The sequence below is a fragment of the Aptenodytes patagonicus genome, chromosome Z, assembly GCF_965638725.1.
Source record: "Aptenodytes patagonicus chromosome Z, bAptPat1.pri.cur, whole genome shotgun sequence".
NCBI classification, from domain to species: domain Eukaryota; kingdom Metazoa; phylum Chordata; class Aves; order Sphenisciformes; family Spheniscidae; genus Aptenodytes; species Aptenodytes patagonicus.
The window spans coordinates 69,045,812-69,070,869 of NC_134982.1; the positions used below are offsets into that span (position 1 = coordinate 69,045,812).

A 25,058-nucleotide genomic window follows, 5' to 3' on the forward strand; every position below is an offset into this window, starting at 1 on the left:
TATAAAGAGCTACTTTAAAGCTAAGTACTACTAATCATAATTGGATAGCAGTGTAAATCAGCATTCTCAATCCATCCACAACGCAAGCCACAACGCAGGACCACGTTTTGCAGGATTTAGATTATTAAATGTGAACCGTTTGAAATAATATGCAATTAAAATAAACTACAATACAAAAAATGATAGGAGAACCGTATCAAGAACATAAAAATGCAGTGGCAAGTATCTGCCCGGCCAGTAGCGTGTGGACTGTTAACCTGACCTGGGGAAGCCGGCAGTGGCGGGAAGGTGCCTTGCATCTACATCAGTAGGGTAAAAACTTCCAGCCTGGGCTGATCATCTTTGATTAAGAAATATCCTCACCACCAAACTTTTGGTGAAGGAGAACTTTTGTGTATTCTCTTCCATTCCTTTGCAAGGATTCATAAGCAAACAGCCCTCGGAAAAATACACCCAAAAGGAGTTTTGGCTGAAGTCCACGGACCTTAATTCGTTTGCCTCGCTGGGCAATTGGACTTATCAAAACACAGCATTGATGAACTCTTATAAAAGCAGGAAGGGAGGGAGAAGCTTTCAGGCCACAGCCTGCTCCTCTTCTCCAGCACGGTTTTGGGGAGACGCTGCCCGGGCCAGGTTTATTTGTTCTGGTGACGGGGCTAAGCCTCTCCCATGTGAAATTTCACTTTTCAATGAAAACTTACTCCGGGAGGAGCACTGCCAGTATATTTCTCGTGTGACTCATACGCAGATAACCCAAAAGTCAATAGTCAAGAGTTTATTTGATGGAGGTTTTCTCCTAATTAAGAGGTCATTAAGGGGATTCGACTGTTACTCAGCGCTGAGACGAAGGTCCCCAGCAGCTGCTCCAGCCCGGGAGATGTGCCGGCCAGCACATTTTCCAGAAACATGTTTCCTCTCTCGCTAGCGGCCCCTTCCCCCTCCCCGCCACCCCGTTTCTAGTCTCTCCAGCGCTGATGAGCTAATAGCATTTTTCCTTTGCATACTTTGGCGCTGCCCCACGGCATACTCTGGCAGCCTACGTGTGTCTGAGCGCGCCCGCCCGCCGCAGGCTCGGCTCGGCTCGGCGCGGCTCGGGGCGCGGGGGGAGGCAGGCGGGCAGGCAGGGAGGGACGGAGGGAGGATGGGGAGCCCCCGCCGCCGCCCGCCGCGCCGGCCCTCGCCGCCCCGTCCCCCCCCGGCCGCCCCCGCGCGGGGCGGGCGGCGGCGGGCGGGGGGCGGCCGTGGGGGAACTGTCAGGGCCGCACGTTTCCAGCCGCATTACGTGAACAAATGGCGGGGGCGCAGCCAGCCCAGCCAGCGGGGCTTGTGTAACTTTGCGAGCGTGCCAGCAAGTTTAAAGTCCCTGGTCTCTCCTCCTCCTCCTCCTTCCCTCGCTCCAGACACCAGCGCGGGCCGGAGGACGATGAGAGGCTGATTGTTTGCTCCGGCTCCCATTCGCATCCCCCTCGCCTATAAATACCGGGGAGAAGAAAAGCCGCTCCCGCCGCCTCCCCCGGGCCGGGTTTCCTTCCCGACGGCCCGACCTGCCCCATGGCAACGCCCGGGTGCCGCCGCGCCTGAGACCCCGCTGCCCGCCTAACCCTTCCAGAGGCGCAGCTCGCACCCCCCGGCCTCCCCCCGCCCCCCCGCCCCATCCCGGGCAGGAAGGCGCCCCTCGCTCTCCGCTCGCCCCCCGGTTTCGCCCGTTTCTCTCCCCCGCCGGCACCCAGGAAAGAGGAGAAGATGCATTTCGCGCCGCCGGGGCTCCTGCTCGCCCAGCTCCACGCGTGCATCTACTGGAGCTGCCTGTGGCCCGCCGGCTGTCAGCAGCCGCCGCCGCGCCGCGACCCCCCGCCTCCCCCCGCCGCCTGGAGGCAGCGGATCCAGTGGGAGAACAACGGGCAGGTGTACAGCCTGCTCAGCCTCGGCTCCCAGTACCAGCCCCCCCGGCGCAGGCAGGCGGCCGAGGCGGCGGGCAGCACCATCCTGCTGCTGCGGAACAACGGCACGCTGCCGCGGGGAGCCGCCGCCCGAGCCGCCGCCGCGCAGCCCCAGTCCGCCGCCGGCAGCCGGGGGGCCTCCGGCGCACGGCACTGGTTCCAGGCCGGCTACCAGGCTCCCTCCGGGGGTCGCGCCGCCGCCGGGCAGCGGAGCCAGGGGGCCGCCACCCCCGCGGCCGCCGGGGCGGCCAGGAGCGCCTCCTCGGGGGCGTCGCGACCCAGCGCCCCCACCAGCCCCGCCGGCGGCACCGGGACCGACGGCAACCGGAGCAGCATCGGGGCCGGCGGCCTGCCGCCCCTCAGCAGCTTCAGACCCGGGCGGGAAGATGTCATGGTAGGAGACGACCCCTACAACCCCTACAAGTATACGGACGATAACCCCTATTACAACTACTACGACACCTACGAGAGGCCCCGCCAGGGCAGCAGGTACAGACCCGGCTATGGCACCGGCTACTTCCAGTATGGTAAGAGCCCTCCTTTCCCATCCCGTCCCTCCCCTCCCGCCGGCCCCGGCTCCGGCCCCGCCGCGCCGCCCCGCTCGTTCCCGCGCACGCCGGTGCCAGCGCGGCGCGTCCCGACGGGATGGGGTGCGGGGGTCGGCGGTCCTGCCTGCCCCTCGCTCGGGGCAAAACCTGACCGGGCAGGCCTTTGCACGGCTCCCGGCCCGCGGGGAGCCAGGTGGGCGGCAGTCCCCGCGGCTGGGGGGGGGGGGGCGAGCTGCGGGGGGCACGGAGGGAAGCCCACCGCGGGGGTCCAGGCGTCGTGCTTGTGATGCGGTCTTTGGGAAAAGCTGAAGGGCCTGAGCAAAAGGGAGAGCGAGCTTAATGGGGGCAGGGGTCCGTAGCAAAACGACGGCTCCTAACGACTGGGATGGAAGCCAAGTATTTGCAGACGTGTCCTGGGTTGATCTTGCTGTTATGTGGTTGGTTTGATGAACTGCAGGTCTCCCTGACTTAGTCCCGGATCCCTATTACATCCAGGCGTCCACGTATGTCCAGAGGATGTCCATGTATAACTTGAGATGCGCTGCCGAGGAGAACTGCCTGGCAAGGTAGGCATCACCCTGGCTTTTGCCTGTCCACTGTGGGATCTTGTGCTCCTGCACCCACCGCAGAGTACCTGAGGACATGGTGAAGAGTGGAGAAAAGGGAGGCTGGAGGGCCCGAGGAAACATAGCCCAGTTCTACTTCTTCTTCTTCTAAGCCTGTGGTAGATGGTAGGGTGTGCACATAAGAAAACAATACCGCCATAGTAGAGAGACAAACTACAGATGAATTGAAAAACCTACATTTTATGAAAAGTTGTATTGCACATTTCTATTATCAGGCTCATTTGGACATACCTGAATTTTGCAGAATGGAGGCACTTGAATCTGGTGATTTTCATCTCCCTCCTCTAATCCAACAAGATCATATTCTACCCCATTTAAAAAAAAACAAACCAACCCTATTCTTAACCAGCACAAGTTACTATTAAAATTATAACATGCTAATTGTTTCTGGGCCTATGCCTTGTAATGTCTCTTAAGACTAAAATCTCCTTGAGAAGTGTTTCAGAGTCTTTTAATGGGTTGAAATAACAGCTTTGCTATGAAGTTAGGTCCTGTCCAGTTGGCAAAGAGGGATTTTTCCTGTTTTGTTTGGAAAGAAATCAACATGGCTGTTTTTAACCATTTTAACTTGTTTGATACCTTATCATGCAAAACAGATTTATTTATTTACCAGCATCATTAATTGATGTCAGACTGTTTCCAGGGTCATGCTCTTTCTTCACTTGCTGGAAAAAGAAAACATGGCATAAGAAGCAGTGGTTTTTATGCTAACTTTACAGTGAAGACTAATTGAAATGCTCTTGCTGGCTATCAGTTGATTAAAATATTCCAGTATTTAAAAGACTGTAGATAATAGCTACGTGAAATAGGAAAATACAGCCTGAGGCATATATTTATTCATTTTTGTTGCAATAGAAACAAACATCTGTTGTGTGATCTTACATACACAGTGAGCTATTTTGGTTAACGGCAACTAATGAAACTGTATTTTTGGTACCAGAGTAATTTTACAGCTAAGCAGTGATCTGCTTCAGAGGCTGAGGCAGTCAGTGGTCAAACTCCTGTTTATATTATTAGAAGCAGATCTGAATCGTACTCAGGTCTTGTTCTGACACCAGGCACTTCTGAGCACACCATGTGGAAATCTTGTGCGTCTCCAATGCATGAGCTTTAAGGGAGCTGAAAAGATCTATGCTATCAGTTACTTCTGAGACAATATAGATGCTTTTTTAAAGTGTTTCTTGCATATACTTACATCTCTTTTTTGCATTATTACAGTTCAGCTTATCGAGCAGATGTTAGAGACTACGACAATCGTGTGCTTCTGAGATTCCCCCAAAGAGTGAAAAATCAAGGCACATCAGATTTTCTGCCCAGCAGACCCCGTTATTCATGGGAGTGGCACAGCTGTCACCAGTGAGTGAAGTGCTCAGTATGGAACCTTCTAATTATCTTTTTCACTAACAAATTGTCACTTACAAGGTGACATTTTCTAAAACTGCAGTGAAGCAGGGGGGAAGCCATGGGGAAACTTTAGCCTTTTACTGTCTGATTAATTTTATGGTAGTGGTAATTACTCTTTATATAGCCACATGAAACCAAAATGTATATGAAGCTTATCTATAAGTACAAAACTCTTTCAGGTATAAATTAATTATAAATACAAGTCTGAAATCAGTTTTGATAGTGGCACCTTATTCCTTTAAGTATATTTTACATAGGTTATAGTCCAGTTACATTTAAGTGGAACCAGTAAATAAAAGTCCCAATCATGTTAAAATAACTGTGGAAACCCTAAAATGTACATTTACTAGCATGTTCTCTGTAACACATTGTTGTAAACATTGACCCATACTTCCTGACCTGAATTTCATGGGTTAGTTCTTGACAAGGAATGGTCTGATCAATATGGAAAAGAGAAGATACTGAGTTGACTGATCCCATTATCAATATCCTTATCATATCATGATACTTTCACATAGCAGTATTGCTCTAGAAATAGCAAAATTGCTGGAAACATGGCAAGGCAAATGTAGTAGAACATTTTCAACATTTTGGGAGCAGATAACACTGCAAACTTGTACCTTTTCAGAAAATTCACATGCAACAGTTTCCAGGTTTGCTCCAATTTTTGCTATTTCATAGCAGGACCGATTGTAAAATACTAGAAAGCTTACCTTACTTCCACCTTACTTAAAATACAATTCTGCTGTTACGGGTACATAAGTGGTAACTTAATATTATTCTATTAAAAAAATAATATGTAATGTGGGCTTGATCTAAAGGCCCCTGGAGTCAATGGAATATTTCTCTCTAGCTTCAGAGGCTTTAAGCTTTGAAGTATCATAATCTAATGAAAATCAGTATCATTAGAACAAATTCTTTCAAAAAAAGACTGATATTGCTAGTTTATAAATCTTGTAAGGATCAAAAAACTAAAACTAAACCAAACCAAACAAAAAAACCCTCCATAAATACTTCAGTTAACCCCCACCCCTGGAAAAAAAACACCACCACCAACAACAAAAAAACCCAACCCTGGTGCTTACAAAGTTGGTAAGTGGATGAAATGGATAGAGAGCAATTGAAATCTTCCATTTGTAGAAAAGCAGTTTCGTACTCTGCCACGATAGCCCAGCTATCACTATCCAGATGCAAAGTGTCTCTGATGTTGATTCAGTTCTTGGACAGAAAATACATTGTCTACAAAAAAAATGCATTTCTCGTGCTCATTTCCATGACAGTGAAACAAGCTCATTTGGAAATGAACTATAACTGCCAATTAGTTTGGCTAGCCATCAGACTTCAGTGTTAGTCATCATCATCTGTGGACTGGTTTTAGTGTTCTTGACATGCATGCTTGTGAGACTTGTGTGCTCCTCTTTGTTTTAACAATACTTTTGAATTCTGTTTAATTATATCTTTTTCATATACCTCTTGAGCTGAAAGCATTCGTAAGTAACAGCAGCCAAATGCTGCACAGACAAAGTGCAGGTAGATAGTACAAGTTTAATTTTCCACATGTTTGGAAAAAGTGAAATTACAAGAATAATAGTTGTTCAAGTCCACAGTAAGAGCTAGAACTCACTTCGTGTGAGAGCAAGAAAAATGCATCACTGTGCCCAGATCAAAAGCATACACTTTTGAAATGGAGACTACATTAAGTACAGACTACAAAAATTGTTGACATCGGACGAGATCTGCATTGCCAGAAGCTGATTTCTTTATGCAGATTTTGTTTTCGCTAATGTTATGAATGTGTTACATTGACTGAGGGCCATGGAAATGTGAAAGTAAATTGTTGTGTTTTTGCTAGCAAGTAGCAAACTTTCCTGGAATTTATAGTATGTAAGGTAAGCATTCCTAGCGAAACTCTGGCTAAAGGCAGTTATAAGATGTACAATTCAAATATGAACTACTTAATACTACTATTGTTATTGGAAAAGAGCTGAAACAGGAAATTTTGGAAAAACACTGCTGCTATGGAGTCTTTCCCTTAACAAATTAAAATGAAAATAAAACTTAATTGAATGGCCAGTAAATAGGAAAGTATACTAACACACAAGTTCTGTGTAATAAATAAAATTTGGCCAGACCTAACAAAAGGTAGATAAAATAGGAATATGTTAAAATGTTATTGACAAGATCTGATCCATGTTTAATAATGTATCTGTGGTTTAACAGACATTATCACAGCATGGATGAATTCAGCCACTATGACTTGTTGGATGCAAGCTCACACAGAAAAGTTGCTGAAGGACACAAAGCAAGTTTCTGTCTTGAAGATACCTCCTGTGATTATGGATATTACAGACGGTACGCATGTACAGCGCATACGCAGGTAAGAGTTGGTTCAGAGACAACCAAGTTTCTTTTCCCCCTCTAATTTATCTTTGGATTTTTTTTCTACCGATCATCAGATGCCGTAAATTATCTGATGCCCTAACTAGCTCTGAAATTCTCCATCATAGAGGCCAGGATAGCAACTTGGAGACTTATAATTTACCCAGGTGCTGCTAAATGTGGGTGTCTCATTAAAATGCAGGGACACTCATTAGCCTAGCATCACTGGTAACTGAACTGTATTAAAACACACCACAAGTTCTTGTGGTAATAGGACTGGTCAAGTGAGCTAAAGGGAACTCAAGACAGAGTCAGTAAGGAAGTTGTTTCCACTGTTCATCCCCCACAAACTGCTCGGTGGTGTCCTTGGCTGGTCCCAGAGTTCATAGCTAGTATTTTCTCCCTTGCAGAGCATGAGGCTGCAAGGTGCTGAATTCCCTTAATACCTACAGCTACCGGCTGGCAGTCCAACACGGAAAACTTACAGCATAGTTTTATGTGTCTATGGAAGGCTGTAAAAGAGAATGGCAGCCATGTGAACATCATGATGGGTCATACACAAATGTAAAGCAAGGTGTTAGGGCTTATTAAGGGAATAGATAAAAAGTGGAATGTACCATTATGATATTATACAAATCCATGATAGACTCCTACCTTGAATACTGCATGGAGTTCTGGTCACCACCTCTCAAAACTGTTACAGAAAAGCTTAAAAAACCAAGCCAGCCAACCCCAGGAGAACAAGGATCATCAGCAGTGTAATATGGCTACCATGCTAAGAGATTTCATAGACTATTCCATTTGGAAAAAACAGAAATAATACCAAATCTTGAGTGGTCCTGGATAGAAAGAGGAAATTGTTGATATTCACTGTTTCTCACAGTACAAGAATGTAAGGATATCCAAAAGAACAGTCAGACAACAGCTTTAAAACAGAGAGGAGTGCTCTTCTGACGCATGAATAGAGTATTAAATTCCTTGCCATAGGATGTTGCAGAGATCAAAAATATCTACATGGGTTCAAAAAAATTTAGACGAAGTAATGGAGGCTATTAAACGTAAAAATCTGATGGTACCCCATGTCTTAAATACAGTTAAATGCCTGGTGGAAGGAATTTGCTTGTGTAAAGGAGATTACACATCGCATTTCTTATGTTCTTTTCTTCTCAAGCATCTGCTGCTGACCACTGTCAGAGGCATGACACTGAGTTTGATGGATCTGTGGTTAAACTCAATATGGCCACTTATACATAAACTTGTATCCCTTATTCTGCAGTTTTTAATCTAGGAGGTGGTTATTTTATCACGGAGAAATGACAGCTATGCTTCACTGGCTGACGTGTCCACATTTGAATTTTAAATGTAATGAATGATCTGAAATACATAAAGGCTTTGAAGAGGCTTTATAAATATCTTTTCTCCTTCTGTAGACTATGACATCTAACTAAGCAACACACATACTTTACAGCTGGAGTATTTGTGTCACTAGAATCATGGCTGTGTCAGCGTTTCCACTGGAAGCCCATATTTCAGGGGTTTGTAATTGGACTGTAAAACTTTCCTCCAGCCTCAGACTTGGCACATACATGCGAGAGTCTGAGCTGATCACCAGCTGGGTCAAGAGGGAATTCCTGCAGGACTTGGGTTTTGTGCACTCTGTGTGTCGCCAGAACAGATCAGCTTTGCCTAGAGCAATGTGTACTGGCCACAGTTAAAGACACCAGATTTGAACCACTGATACATTAATATATGGAGATTCTTACTGATGTTCCTAACAGCAAAGAAGTTTTCAGAAAAGATTCATCTGGAAGAAAGGCTACATTTTCAGTTCTCTCAGATTCTTGTGTCACTATTTGCCTGAAGAGGTGCTGTTTCTGTGCAAAACTCAATGTGAAAATGGCCCTAGACTCTACTATTCAAAGATGGCACTTTGGCAGAGTACATCTATAGCAAAAAGTTGCATCATTCCTAAGGGTGGAGACAGGTTCCAACACAGTCATTAAGTTTGTACTCAAGGACCTCAGAAGCTATTTACTTGAGATTTACAGATATTTAGGTCCAGTCTTTGGTCACTTTTGATTTTATTCTCACCTTTGGTAAAGAATATTGAGTAATAGCATGAACAATATTTACATAAAAGGAGTACTGTAACAAGTGACAATAAAATACAGATAAAATACAGATATCTCACAGATGAACAACTATCAGTAGTATAGGTGTTTCTTATGCAGTAGTAATACAGTGCTGTCTATAAAAGTGATATGTTAGACTTACGTGTTCTAGTTTAGATATTCAAATAAAATGCCAAGAAAAAATAAGCCTCATTTCCTGAGGTAATTTTCTTAGTGAAATGTGATGGTTAAGTGAGCTTCAGTCTGAGTGTCCCTAATGTCTAGAATAGTACTATTCCTAATGATTTTTTGACATCCATCTTAACTTCATTTTTAAGGGACTGAGCCCTGGCTGCTACGACACTTACAATGCTGATATAGATTGCCAGTGGATTGATATTACAGATGTAAAACCTGGAAATTACATTCTGAAGGTAAGGGTATTGGGAGTGGGGAGGTTTGGGTTTTTTATTGTTGTTTTTTAAAGAAGCAAATAATTTGTATACGTCCTTTTGAATGTAAGTTATCAACTCAAACCTGGAAGTAGACAACACTGTGCTTTCTCCCCTTAAGGTGAGTGTAAACCCCAGCTATTTGGTGCCTGAATCTGATTACTCCAACAATATAGTACGCTGCGATATACGCTATACAGGCCACCATGCATATGCCTCTGGCTGTACAATTTCACCGTAAGTACATTCCTTTGTCTTTGCAACTGTTTTAAATTCATAGTACTAAAGTTGACAAGCAGATTTATAAAGCTTACAGATTTACTTTGTATTGAAAAAATAACTCCCACTGTTAATTCTAGAGATATCAATTTCTTCAGTATGTTGTTTCTTGGGTTTCAGGATCTGGGGTGTTAATTCAAAATTCATGTGGCACTTTTCAAAGGTCTTTTTTGGCAGGAATGAGGGGAACAGTTGCTTCGCTGTTGATAACTGCATAGCTTTCAAATCCTGACCTCCGGTAATTAAACTATTTCCATAAGGCTAGCACTGATTTTTAAAAATTATTTAGTCTTGAAAAACAATCATAAGTGAGAATTTTGCTCTTGCAGTTGTGCCATCAGGATATATAGCACTTTCAAAATTGCTGCTACTGTCTGGGCTGCTAGATAACTACCTCTGGCTCACGCCTTCTTTGTATTTGCACTAAAACATTTCTGTGCTCGTTCAATACCCATTTATAGCATCCACACAGAACTGTTGAGCAGTTACAGAGCTCTTAAAACATTCTGCAAAATCCCACACATGTATGTTACTTTGCTGACACAGCAGCCATCCTCCCTGAAACAGTTCTTCCAGACACACTCCATTTACAGTTTAGTTCTTTAAAAGTTTAAACAATGCCGCAATTATGCCTTTTTTTTTCCCTCCAAAAAGGCAAATTCATTTAATTAATGTTCTCATGGTAGGTCTACTGTAGCTTAGTATCCGTGAAACACACACAAAAAGCAATCAGTCTTCTGTAACACAGAGGTAAGCAGTTCTCAGGACAATGTATTAGTTGCTCGTACAAAATATGTATCAGGCGGTTTCATTTGGATTGCATAAGGAGTGAGTATTAACATTGTATAGAGGTTCATGGGAGATAAATTCCAGAGGAGCAAATGAAAAGTAAAATAACTGACCAGCATAGTCTGCTGTAACAGCATCCGTGAAACAAACGCACTGAATTAACGTGACTATTGCTTAACTGGCCTTTAAAATATTCATTCCTTACTTTGTATTAGGAAACCAGTAGTTGAATGAGGTTAAAATGAGAAACATTTTTTCACGCCAGTGTGGAGATCTGTATTTATAATCACACTTTGGTCATAAATGCGACAAGTTAAATGGCTTCAGCAAAATCCTCTATTTGTTCTCGCCGTGTGGTGGTCAGACTTGTAGGAAACGGAAGAAAAAGAACAACAGGCATCCTGCAGGTCATGAATGATTATTTTTGGCAGACCTGTGGCAGGAGCTTTTAAAGCATTTCTCTGTAGCAGGACTGACTGACTGGTACTCCTAGGAACACCGTTTCTGCTCACATTCACATGGAAGGGAAATTTATGCTTCACGCCTTTAACTTGTTAGTGTCCCCATCTTACCTCTGCAAATGTAATCAAGTAAATACGTTCATGCAGGGTGAGGAAACAAAATTCCTGATATTGTTTGTTGACCTGTGCCTTCAAGCTGACACAAGGGTGTGTAGCAGATATTCTTTTTGTAGTCATCTGCATAACATTGTTTCTCTTCTTTCGACAGATACTGAGAAAGATGCAAGAAAATGGATGAGACGGTGCCAAACGTTTTGAACTGGAGTATCATTATATAAACTTCAATAGGATGTAAACACTATAGAAACAAAACTACAGAACATACACGCATACACCCACACACCTTATGTGATTTTGAAGCACTTCAGCTGCTTCTCAACCAAATCTGTAACTGGATTTTAAGCATTTAAATTGGCATTACTTTTATTACTATTGAAATGTGTGGAACTGGTGATTCATGCACAGATACTTTAAATTTTGAAAATCTAACTCATTCATAAAAACATAAGCATTTCTTAACTCCTGAAAATTTGGAGTTTAGTTGATAATAGACTTCAGTGGGAATATTACTGGTGAATGAATTGAACATATTTTAAAAGGTAGCAAAAATTTATGTAAAATGAATTAAATAAAATGCAATAGAAAGTACTAATGTCAGCTATCTCAGAAAATACCAGAATGAAAACCAGCTTAAGAGTAATGCTACAGTACCATTAAAATAAAACTTGCTAGGACACGTTGATATGAATGAGAAAAGTATGTTCAGTTTTCAAGGAATATTAACATATAGCAGAGAAATACATATATATATATATATCAGTTATACCCCTGCAAGAAAAGTTATGTTTACATTTTTAATACATTAGAAGTTTTTCCATTTTCTTAAGTAAAAAACAGATGGGGTTTTGAAAGAAACCTTTCATCTGTGGAAATGAATTAAAGAACTTATCCACCTTTCTATGTTCAAGAGATTTTTCAAGGTGGGGCTTTTAAAAGACTTCTGCAAACTTAATGTGGATAAAAATAAATACCTGTCAAGAAAAGGGCTCTTGGAGATGATGAAGAGTCCCTGATGTAGTCATCTGTGAAAAACATCCAACTTGAACAGGTTAACCATCAAAATAATACAGGCAATTAACTCAGGTGGCACCACAAACAGAAGTAGGTCAGAATCTCTAACAAAGTGTTTTTATCGTGAAAAAGCCTACTACCTGCTTTCCCCTTAAGTACTGTATTTGACTTTAAAAATGTATATCTCAGTATTCAAACAATGAAGTTGAAAATATACTATATATAGAGGGAGAACAAAAGTCAATGTATTTAACATCCTACTGTAGGCTGTTCAGGAACCAAATACAACATTGTCAAGGGGAAAAACTTCCAGCCCAAATTAAAGTTTTTGCTGAACTGCTTAACTGGTGCTGGGTACACCACTCCTCCTCCCATCCCCAAATTATTTTGCTTTTGCAGTGCACCCTGCTGTAAGCTACAGTAGCTGTGATTTTGTTTTTAAACTGTGAAATAACATATCACAAGGGGATCTGGCGTTTTTTTCAGAAGATTTCTGATCATGTAAAATGAAGGATCTACTTTTGAAACAAAGGGACCTAGAAATACTGATTGGTATTGGTTAAGTTTAATCAGCAGTTCAAAACACCTAATGAAACATGGAAATCTCAGTATCGTTTAAAAATATTGAAAAATACATGTGCTATTCAGTATAGTTAAAAAATGAAAAATCTGAGGAGTGTGGAGAGGTTTTATTATCACTATTGAGAATACTTCAGGCAGTATTTGGAAGTATTTTACACAGTAGAACCCTATGGATTTAGTTTGGAAGTTTTATGAATTATCGTAGTATCCTTTAAGGATCAACTTGTTCTTTCCTACATATCTTTAAGCTTATTTCATGATTATAAAGTATTTCCATCTTGGTCATAACTTGGTTACAAATTTGCACAACTAGTGTGTGTACTTAACAAGAATATAAGAACCAGCAACCCAGTGATTACTACCCAACATTGAGAGTGGGTGCAGAATGAATGCCATTTATACCTGCAGGTCCCGTTTTGTTTGCTGAGAGATCCATTTTAGCAATCAGTCACCAGTATTGGGCAATGAACAGAAGCAAAATTTGGAAACTAGATTTATTAGAAAGCCATTTATTACACGTCTGCAAAAATGAGGGTCTGTTTAAAGTCTAGGCTTCTGAAATCTCAGCCCAAAGAGTTTTTAAGATTAGGAGGTGTGAAGGGATGCAAGTGCATTCACCTTTCTATAGACTTAGGTCAAAATTGGGGTGAAAGTCCTGGTAGCAGCTTGGGCGATGGACACAAAAGCTACTGTAATGGAAGCTAGGCTGTGGGCACGGGCTGCTTCCTGGTAAGAGGTTGTGTGCTCGTACCTCATTGTGCCTGATGCTGAATGTGGGATAAGAGAGCCCTAACTGGACACAGAGCAGCCACAGAAACTGAGTGTATCCCTCGGCTTATGAGGCAGTAACCTGCTCACATGTCTATACCCAAACTACTTGCAGAACTCCACTGAAGTCAGCAAGGAGCCAGAGGACCTTGAGCATCTGTGTAGGTGGAGCAAGTTGTAATACTGGACTTAGTCCTTTCAGTGGGAATGGCCTGGTTCAGAAAGGTGTTGAACGCCATAACTTTGAATATTGGGGATATTGTAGCTACAAAAATGTAGCTTTTTTTTCCGTAGCAAAATATTGTATTTGTTTTGAAATGTGTATTAAGCAACATGACAGTGATGTACAATAGCACAAAAATTGCCTAAGATAACATGAACAGTCTATTTAGAAAAACAAGGGATTTTAGGATTAAAAAAAATGAAGGAATGTGACTTTAACTTCCCCTGTTTAACTATAGTAAATCACAACGCAGTAGAAGTAGAAGAGTTTATTATATAGCATGTGTAGAAGTAGTTCTAAATAGGGGAGTGCCAACCAGTATTTTCAGTACCTTGGCTCTGCAGTTTTGACCCAGACACCTTAACTTACTTTTTTCATACTGGAATATATTTATGGGATTACGTGCATTTTTGTTGAAAAACATTTATAAAAACTGTTTTGATAAAAGCTTATTTTATACAGCAAATTATATTTTGGAATCCTTTTGTACCAGACATTGGGCTTATTCCCATCATCTTTGAAAGGCATCTTGCCATTGGTCTCAGTGGGAGCAAAATCAGATTTAAATTTTATGAGAATTCTAGTACGAATTTGCTGTCTTGCAGTCTCAAATTTCCTTTGAAAAGCCAAATCATAAAAATGTGTGTGAAGCGATTACCTCCCACATTTCAGATCTTTAGATAAAAATTGCACATAAGGAACATACTGTATGTCAGGCTCATTACAGGAGGGGTTTGTTATATATTTTTTTTAATCCTGAAATACATTTGATATTTGCATATTTGTAGACGAAAGTGTAACAAAAATGACAGATTGGTCACCAATGGAACCAACATACTGTGTAGATGATGTTTTTGTGTTAGTAAAAGTCTACTCATTTTCTCTCTGCTCCAGAGTTTACTATGCAGTGTCGAATGAGTGCAAACACCACATGTGCCTTCCTGTAGTCATTCATGCATTGTTTGCAGTGTACTCATTCAAAACCAGCAGGGTGAATTTCATAAATGAGACATTGAAAGGTGGTTTATCCTGTGTCTCACATTTATGCCGATAAGGCATTTTCATTTTCTCCAAATCCTAAAAGGTGCTGAAAGATTTTAACTTGAATTAAAACTAAGGAGTATGTTATTGGGAGGTTTTTATTATGCAACTAAATGCTACAGATACAGTGAAATGCCACTCGTTTTTGCAACTTTTTTGAAGGTTTTTCATTATTTCCTTCACTTTTCTGCCAAGAGTCTTATTTCAACAACTTTGCATCTTTATCTGAAGAGCTCTAATTTATAATATTCAGGCACTAGCTTTGTATTCTTCATTGCACTTTCATATTCTTGTGTTACATGCCCGTATTATGGTTGCAAGTTTATGTGAAAATGACTTGAATAAAATGTTTCAAGTGTTCTACTTGTCGAAGTATTATACTTAATGCATAGGCCAGATCCATCTCTCGGTGAGAAAGCTTCAATTAAAGTTGTTATATCTATATGAAAATGAGGAAGGTTCTGTCATGCTGACATGGTCTCAGAAAATATGTCACAAGTTAGAAACAAGAAAAAGTTGCAAGGCATGATGAATTACCTCTCACACTACACAAAGGCTTAACATGTGAAGGCATAACAGGATGACGTATGGTTCATCTGGATACAAGATTTCCTTGCCATATTGGCTGTCTCTGTAGAAACAGGAACTTAGAAACCACTTTCAGAATTTCTGCTCCAAAAACTTTACTTTCATGGAAAGAACATTTGAGCAGTCCATGGTAGAAAGTCTATGTACTCTAGAAAATTGACTAACACATTTAACACTCAGTTACTCCAAAAACATTTTATCCCTTTTTATTTACATTCTCCAAGTACAGACCAACATCCTGCTGCCTCTTCAATCTGTATGGTAAACCGATGAAATAGGCTGAATTGTGAAGCATCTCTTGTCCCTTCACTGAGGGATTAATACAGAAAAGCATGGTTAAAAACTTTGGAATGTTCACTCTAGTAAAAGGCTGTCAAACACTTAAATAACTAATGGCACTCTTGGCTTTGAGTAAATGGAGACAAAACCGATATAGTATCTTTTAAAATACATAAAATAAATGTAGAATTATTTCAGATATAAACAATGTTGTGATGTTTCTATAATTTATTTAACAAAATTATTCCTATGCTACTACAAATTAGAGCTATGAGCTTCAAACTGAGAATTCCCAGAAGTGCTATCCCTAGAGCACAGAACTCGGTGTGGATCAAGATCCATGCAAATACAAAAATGCAGTCAAAAATGCATACAATTATTGCAGAAAGTATATTCAAATTTCTTGAAAATAAACCATCTCCTAGTTTCCAAGTATCTTCTACCTGCTATTCTACTATCTCATTTTCACATTAGATCACCTGCCCAGTATCGCAAAATGATCCATCACCAGTCTACAATTAGAAAGCAACACAACACTTCCGGTTAAGAAAGTACTGCTGTAACTGAATTTTCGTTCAAGACCTACTTCTCCTGATCTAAACAGTCCATAAAAACTGATGAGAGAAATATTTATGCCTGTTTGGAAATCTTCAAATTAGTGCTATCAATTTGTACACCAGTCTTTCTTTTTTACACATTTAAACTAATATTGACTCTCTTAAAAGATACTGAAAAATCTGAGGTTGTTTTGTCAGTAAGTCTGAAGTAAAAAAATTGTGCACCTGAAGCAGTCTAGTAGTATCTGACTGTATGCACCCTGACTGAGAACATTTCTTCTATGGTATAGTACTGAACTTGAAAGCATGGTTCTCAGGGTTTTTAAATCTAATCATCACAGAATTAAATAACTTGCCGTATGACTAAAAAAAAATTGGTAATACTTTGTGAGAGATCTCTGTCTAAACAGTATTACAGATACAAGTTATGTTAAAATCATGTATATACTGAAAATGTTATGTTGTTATAATAAGGAGAAAATGTTCTAAACTTTATCAACAACCTCCAGGCAAGTTCATTGGGTTTATCAGTTCACAAAAAAATTTCCCAGTTGCACATAAAAAATATTATCGAGTCCCAAACAGCACTACTCGTTTGTATAGTGCATTAAGGCTGTGATCCAGGTGAGTCACTGAGCACTACTAAAAGTAGTAATAGCCCATTAAAATATGAAGCAATGCCAGTAACCTAATCTCTCTTCTCTCATTCATGTTCAGTGTATGTTATCTTTTTTCTTTTCTTTAAAGTAAGAGCCCAGAAGTGTTTCTGAAGATTAAAAAAGAGATGTTTTGATAAGTCAGGCTTCCTTCAGGAAGAATTCTATGGCCACAAATTACATCTGTAAGAATGGAGTAAGAAACTTGCTCAAATGCCAAGATAAACCAATGCTCCTAGATCTCTAAGCACATGCAGAAAACCACTTTAGAACATAAGCTCCTTAAAGAGCCTTTTTTTTTTTTTCCCCCAAACTATTTGCAATCTTTGATTTTTTGGTCTTTAATGTGATTTCAACTCTTAAAATAGGGTGCTCATCTGCTAAAAGAAAGATAAGCTGCCCATGAAAAACTGTATTATAGCTGATGACATCTACCAAAAGAAATTTTTCTTGCCTTTTATTGGAACCAGAGAAGTCACATACCAAACATTTGTTTGGCTGTAGCATTCGGCTAGGATTTATTTACTTATTTATTTAAAGCATTAAGGATTAGCATTTGCATCTGGAAAACTTAAAAAGTTTGTATGTAGGAAGTAAACGCTTGGCTTTTTCTACAAAATATGATCCTTCCTCACAAAACCACAGTAAACATGTTTCCATGTTTTATTTTGATCTTCTGGCCTTAAATGATGTTCCATATGGTACAGTGAAAATAACAACAACAAAAAACACTGGGAAATGGAAGGTTATTTGAATTTCTAGTTCCTCTGAGTGGCAATGCCATTCAGAAAGATAATACCACATATCCTGATATTTGTTTAGGATCCAGAAAAGAAAGCCTAACCAAGTGGGGCAGAGACATGCCTAGATAATAATACAAAATGGACCAACCAGAACGTTTAGCCTTCAAGAACTTAACACAGGATGGGAGAATGGGCAGAAATTGCGGGGCTATAAATATTAAGATAAAAAAGTCTGCAGAGGAGAGAGAGAGAGGTGGCCATACCATAAAAAACCTAAACGTGTTCCTGCCATTTGACTCTAATGTCATCCCAAGTGGAACACACTGAGGTATTACACAGTGACTACATGTGTTAGACACACCCAGTAACTCCCCTGTGGAGCTGCTGATGGTTAGGGAGTCATTGCTTGACTCAGTCCTAAGTATACAAAATCACAAGGAGTAGATGAGGTAGGAAGAGACCTCTGGATATCATTTAGTTCAAACCCACTGTCCACGCAGGGTCACCTTGAGACCATTACCCAGGACTGTGTCCAGTCAGGTTCGGAGTATCTCCAAGGATGGAGACTCCACAATCTTTCTGGGCACCTGTGCCAGTGGTCCATCACCCTCACAGTGAAAAAGATTTTTACTGTTTAAGCAGAATTTCTTGTATTTCAGTTTGTGCCCATCGCCTCTTGTCCACTCGATAGCACTGAGAAAGGTCTGGCTCAATCTTCTTTACCCTGCCTCCCACCCACCCGTATTTATACACATTGACAAGATCCCCCCGAGCCTTCTCTTCTCCTGAACAGTCCCAGCTCTCTTAGTCTCTACTCATATGTCATATACTTCAAGCCCTTAATCATCTCAGTCACCCTTTGCTGGACTCATTCCAGTCTGTCCTTGTCCCTCGTGTACTGGGGAGTCCAGAACTGGACCCAGCACTTCAGATGTGGCCTCACCAGTGCTGAGTACAGGGCAAGGGTCACCTCTCTCGTCCTGCTGGCAACACTCTTTCTAATGCAGCCCTGGAAGTTGCTGGCCATCTTTGCTGAGACATAGAAAAAGATTGTTTTTCATAAGAACATAATATGTAGGAAGGACTTCTACACCTTAAGGGATTACAGATTCCACAAGTTTACATGGATTTAAGAGCAGACAAATCTGCAGAAAAGAAATCCATTGAGGATTATTAAACACAATAAGCTAAAGTATCACAAGATGTCCCTGAGCTACAAAACTGGAAGCTCAATGAGTTGGAAGTTGGACGTTATCACTGTGTGCTTCTTCTATCCCTATGCTTAAAAGCATCCCTTTTTGACTACTGTTGAAGGTACTAGGCTAGATGGACCTTTGGTCTGATGCAGGGCTATCCGTAGGCATTACAAAATGTGACATGAATTGTACAGTGTATTATCTTATACCCAGTGCAGTCATTTACCAAGTTTTGGAATTAATTTGATTATGAAAGATACAAGATTATGAAAGAGAACTATATTTAAATGAACAACACTATTAAAGATTAATTACAAGTTCAGAACTTGTTTCAATTAAGCAGTAGGAAAAGTCCTTAAAGAAAAATACAATGAAGATTTTATCTCATATCCCAATCAAATGAACTCCCAAACTCAGAATGGCACTTAAAAGTCAAAGGTTTCTTAGTGTACAAAGATATTTCAGTTTTTCAGCATTCTTTCAGAAAGTGCAAGACAGACATGTTGGAGCACCCAGATATATCCACCAGGACATAGTATTAAAGACACTCTTTCAGTTCTTCAAATGGGCAGTATAATCAAAGGACAGAGTTCACAATTTAACAGGCCAATATTTTATTGCCTTCCAGAAATTTTCATGTCATGCATACTACTGATCAGCTTTTCCAGCTATCTGATACATTAATGAATTCGTTAGGTCTGTTCAAGTTTAAGAATCTCTTACTTTTCTCAGTTGAAATGTATTTGATAATATAGTGCTAGGATTATCACCTCAATATTTTGTATTTTCCCCTCTCTTTTGACATCCAAGTCCTCATATAGTTTAAAGTACATTTTTACACAAAAAAAAAGTTCCAAAGAATCTGTACTATTCCTACAGGGCACAAAGGATGTTCTTAAAAACCATTCATTCACGTCAGAGTGTATTTCATAAATGGTGGCACTACGTAATGGGACTTAGGAACCAACACCATATGACCATACATTAGTCAACAGACAGCACATTGAATAAATGAAGCAATCTTCATTATTAACAGATGGTAAGTTCTAGCAGTTGCTATTTTATAGGTTGCAAAGGATAAGGACGGTACAACAAAAATGTTCAAACAGCAGTTGTTACTTTGTAAGAAAGTACCACGGGATGCAAATCTGCAATAATCTTTTTTTAAAACGTCAATTTACATATAGTCTAGTCATCAAATTTAATCTTTTTCCCTTGGAATGCTGTAATTTGAGACATTTGTTCCCGGCGTCTCTTGCTTGCTTCCCACGATGGATGAAGAGGCTGCTCCAAACATGCTTTCTTATTGTTGCATTTAATACCTGCAGCTTTTGCAAATGGTTGCTTCTTGAGCTGTGGTTCCTTTTTAAGAAGAGCTGCGCAAGAAGTACAAAATAAAACATTAACTACATCATGAACCTTCATAAAAATATGCTAAAACTACCTTGGGTTTGCAGATATTTTCAAGAATTTCTTAATGAGCCATGGGGAACACATTCATCTGAATGTTCACAGCAAGATTTCCTTGTCTTGTAGCCCAGTAAATTGTGACTTGGTAGACCACAGATAGTTAAGATTTATTATTACTGATCACATTCAAAATTTGCATAGACAAATATTCAGCACAGTCTCAACTTTTTTCTTCACAATAAACCAATGAGATATTACACAATGTAACTCAATATGACTGAAATTATATCCTTGATGCAATGAATTCCAAAATGGAACCATATACTATAAGTGGAATCAAATATTGAAGGAATTACTCATGAGATAAATGACTTGTTAAATATCATAATCTGACACCTTTACCTGTGCACAGGTAACACTAACTGCTCAACATGAAGACAGATGCAAAAGTACTTTCCTGTGTAAACCCTACTTCAAGTATTTCTAATATTAAAAAATAGGAAGTAGCAAACCATATCCACAGATTAAAATGAAAGCTCACCAATTTGACCATTTTAACAACAAATGTTAAAATATGTGCCACAAAATTGAAATGAAGCAAAAACCAGCCTATCATGATTAGACTGCAGAGGCAACAAAATCTCAAGATCGTTTTACTCTTATAACTTTACCTATTTACAGGTTAAGTAATACATACCTGTTCTTCCATTTTTGAGAGGCTGGTCTTCAGTATTTCTAAAAGTAAAAAGAGAATTTAAGATTTTTCCAGAAACTTGTAAGATAGCAAACACCTGTGAATCAAGAATCGTCATCACCAAAACACCCGTGCAATGACTTTTCAAGCATAATGTGCAAACCCCTTATATATTGTTTCCTCTTTGTTAATAAAGAAGTAAAAATAGAAGTATTCAGTAGTGATTTAATTTGGATGCAGGTCTAGTTAGGAATCCTAGGTATATGTCAGTGCTAATGTGAGTATGAAAAATGCGTAAGTGTCAAGAAAGCGCAAGAAGACTGCAGAGTAGCTTATGTGAAAATGTTCTAAGCTGTAATTGGCTGAAATTCTCCTTATTTGGTAAGGGCTACTAAAAATCACAACAATTTCCATTACTGGGAAGGAGGGAGGGAATGGAGAACATAACAAGGGGAGAAGGTTTACCTTCTTCTGTTTTGAGATTTCTGATTAGAGGTAGACAAAGAACTGCAGAACATTGATTCTAGCTTGCTTGCTTTTGCATGTGGCTTTCCTTCCTCCATGATCAAATCTTGCGCTGTTCTAGGCACTGTGTTCTTTTCTTTCTTCACTATGTTTTTCTGAAGTCTATCCTTTTCTTTTGCTGAAGAAAAATCAGTAACTGCTGCTATCTTTTTCTTTCTTTTTACTTTGCCAATGAAGAAATCATCATTGCTGTCACTGTCAGAATCTGATGACTGGTTATAAAACCTCTCTTCAGTACTATCATCAAAGTACTCCTCTTCATTAGGATGTTCCTGGTCACGATCATCATTATTTCTTTCTTTTATTGCATTTAATTTGTTCATGCTCATATTTTCTTTCCTTTTTTGATAGCCAAGTTTCTTTCCTGTTTTATTCTGAGTGACGGCTTGCATTTCTACTGCCTGAAATGAAGATTCTTCTGGAGCACATGCTTTCTTCATTTCCACAGTTTTCTGCTCAGATTCACTCTCACAAAGTTCCTCAGCCACCCCGTCAGTTTCTATTTTCATACTCATTTTTGTTTTGTGTTCACATCCTTGCTGTTTTTGAGCTAGTTTAGGAGCTTGGTCATCCAAATCACTATTGAAATGTTGCGCTGATTTAGGCTGTTCTTCTGACTTAGCCTTTTTTGAAGGAGTGGCTTTGGCTGGGTTCTTTCTTGCATCCTTAAAAGCTGTTACAGCAGCTATACAAGGGCCAGAAGAAAAATCTTTTGTTGCAGCTACACATGAGTCTACATAAGTTATTTTAATACAATAAAACATTTTTGTAAGTTAAATATGTTGTATTGAGTAAGCGTATTTTGAATGTCTTTACCAATCATCTACTGAACACATAGGGCAAGAAATACCTTAGAGTACAGCATCAACAAAAGTGAGGAAAAGAACTTGAAATTATTACCAACTGAATACGCTGTTAAACTTGGGTTTAACTGTGAACTTCTCTTTCAGAAAATAATCTACAGCTGATAATCATGTTCATTTAGGGCATTACTTTGTGTGTAAAAACTGCAAACAAATAGTAAATTGCTCAGATATAATTAAATGGGTATTTGACATGCTCTGTTATTAACAAAGTGACTTTGTGACATTATTACTAGGACTTGACCCTTTTTAACATCAGTTTTAGTTAGAAAATTTGAGTTTAAAGAGAACAGGATACAGCCTAAAGAATGAGGAAAGATTCCCTAAGGATACTGGGGACAGTTTCCAGGGAAGTTTAAGGGAGTTATTTGCACAACCTTTTAGCTGCCTTTGGAAACCCAGCTGTAATGCTCCTTTTGCCTTTGTATCTGCATGTTGTTGTGCTCATTGCCAGTTCAGTCCTATTTAATTTAGAGATACTCCATTACATCCATTTGATTTTTAGAGTTCCCATTATGAGCCCTGTTTGTCCTACGCTCTATATCTTAAATGTCATATAGCATACTATCACATACAAGCCCATTTCAACCAATATAACTGACTACAAGCTTGTGACACTTGGTTCACTGCAGCTACTTAAGGCAATTACAGGAGCTTTTCAGTTTTTTACTTTTCTTTTTGTACTGGTTGTTCATGTCAGGAATGTACAGGAACAAGGTAACACACCAGTAAACTACTGAAGTCATAAACAAGTTAATATAATATAATATAATATAATATAATATAATATAATATAATATTTCATACCTTTAAGTTCAACAAATCTGGGTTTCAAGATGGGATGTGTTGCAAGTCTTGCAATGGCTCGCTCAGTTGCAGTACAATTTGGCTATACAAAATAAATTCAAAGGCATGAAGTCAATAGAATGGTGAATACTTACACAGGTCTGTATCAGTTACGCTACAATGCATACCAATGTGATTCTGGGCTATTAACTGAACAAGAGGAAAAGCTTATGACACTATAATATTTGAATATTAATTTTTCCTGTATTACTGTCATTCTAAATGAGGAAGAATCTGACTGCCCAAACACTGACAGAAACGTAACAGACATGTAAATCTGCTATTTCTCAGGTACTGAATAGGGATAACATGATTTTTTTTTTTAAAGCATACCAGACATCTTTCAGAGCTAACATGCTGATTTTACATTCACTGTTTCTTACATGTGCAAAGCAAATTCATGAACCTCCTGAAAAAAGAACAACATAATGGTAGAAGGCATTCTGCATGAAGGAATACAGCAGCTTGCAAGAAGCACAGTATGGATGCCATAAAAGTAGGCAAAATGACACAGCAGGAATTGAAGGAATATACATTAAATGTGGTTGAGAGGCAAGGTCTAACCTGAACTTAAGGACAAACAACCTTGAATTTGATGTGGTAGAGTACTGGAACTCTGTATACTGATTCGAAGAACAAATATGATCTTCATGCTTTAATTTGCAGAAAAAGGGGAAAAGTAGGAATTGCTTCCATTTCTGACTTCCTCTTTTATATATTAGAAGTCACAGGTACGACACATTGTAAAAGCTACCTCATGTTCAGGTTCTTGTCATCACTCTGCTTGAAGAACAAAATGAGAGGTATCTGACACTTTTCCAAAGGCAGCTTTGTCTTCTTTTTTTTTAAGGGAGGGAAAGTGGGTGTAACAGGCTTGTAAAACACAAATTTAGCAGGAAGATTTCTTAAAGCCTGCAGTGGAGTTCTTTGGGAAAGAGGAGAAAAGACACACCTTCCTCCCTTCCTCCTAGTGGTACTGTAATGGATATATGTTTAAATTTTTGCTACCTGCGATTTGAGCTGTATGCTACAGGAAGTACTACAGCAGAAGCCACCCAAACGAATAGATGATGAGCCTCGTAAAGAGTCGGGCAAGTGCCCCGTGACCCAGCTTGAGCTGGTTTTGGTGCCCAACAACTCAACACAACATGCTGCCTCTCCTGTCCTGAGCAACCACCGCAACAGATGGAGCCCAAGTCAAGAGTGTGTAAATAGTAGGGAATAAGGGGTGGAGATTGTACTGGCTCTGCCCTGGGATGGAGTTAACTTTCTTCATAGCAGCCAAGATGCTGTGCTTTGGATTTGTGACTAAAACATTTTAGAGCTGGTAACACACCAATGTTTTAGTTATTGCTGAGCAGTGCTCGCCCAGCATCGAGGCCATCTCTGTTTCTCACTCTGCCCTCCCAACAAGCAGGCAGGAGGTGGGCAAGAGGTTGGGAAGGAAACACACCTGGGACAGCTGATCCAAACTGACCAAAAGGCTATTCCATTCCGTATCAAGTGCTCAGCAATAAAAGCTCAAGGAAAGGAAAAGGAAGGGGGGGTATGTTTGCGGTTATGGCATTTGTCTTCCCAAGTAACCGTTACGTGACATGAAGCCCTGCTTTCCAGGATGTGTCTAAACATCTGCCCGCTGATGGGAAGTAGTGAAAAAATTCCTTATTCTCCTTTGCTTGCACATACAGCTTTGCTTCACTTATTGAGCTACTGTCTTGGTCTCAAGCCATGAGTTTTTCTCACTTTCGCTCTTCTGATGCTATCCCCATCCTATGGGGGTGAGGTGAGTAAGCAGCTGCTGGGTGCTTAGTTGCTGGCTGGGGTCAAACCACGACAAACACTACCTAGTACATCAGCAATGCATGTTTGAAGTTTCTGATTTGCTTGACATGAGTGCTCAGTGGGGAATCTTACTTGTTTGTATGTACATTTTCTTCTAGGAGAATTATGTCACTTAGTATAAACAG

General features: G+C 40.2%; 2 protein-coding genes across 3 annotated transcripts in view; one reads left to right on the forward strand and one right to left on the reverse strand.

The window, feature by feature from the left end:
* The first annotated feature begins 1,677 nt into the window (after nt 1–1,677).
* Nucleotides 1,678–15,094, forward strand: LOX (lysyl oxidase). Of its 2 annotated transcripts, XM_076362453.1 has the most exons (7): nt 2,257–2,467; nt 2,946–3,054; nt 4,333–4,470; nt 6,739–6,895; nt 9,347–9,442; nt 9,582–9,697; nt 11,258–15,094. In XM_076362453.1, the coding sequence occupies exons 1-7, from the start codon at nt 2,332–2,334 to the stop codon at nt 11,262–11,264; spliced, it is 759 nt and encodes a 252-aa protein (XP_076218568.1). In that variant the 5' UTR covers nt 2,257–2,331; the 3' UTR covers nt 11,265–15,094. The 2 variants fall into 2 exon arrangements, with proteins under 2 accessions (XP_076218567.1, XP_076218568.1); XM_076362452.1 differs by lacking the exon at nt 11,258–15,094 and having other exon boundaries at nt 1,678–2,467; nt 9,582–9,701.
* A 418-nt stretch (nt 15,095–15,512) lies between these two features.
* The window catches only part of SRFBP1 (serum response factor binding protein 1), an 87,271-nt gene continuing 77,725 nt past the window's right edge, over nt 15,513–25,058 (reverse strand). The window contains exons 5-8 of the mRNA XM_076361743.1: nt 23,053–23,134; nt 21,323–22,067; nt 20,861–20,898; nt 15,513–20,129 (exon numbers count right to left, since the gene is read on the reverse strand). Coding sequence (XP_076217858.1) covers nt 19,942–20,129; nt 20,861–20,898; nt 21,323–22,067; nt 23,053–23,134 — 1,053 coding nt within the window. The 3' untranslated portion in view covers nt 15,513–19,941. The remainder of the gene's footprint in view (nt 20,130–20,860; nt 20,899–21,322; nt 22,068–23,052; nt 23,135–25,058) is intronic.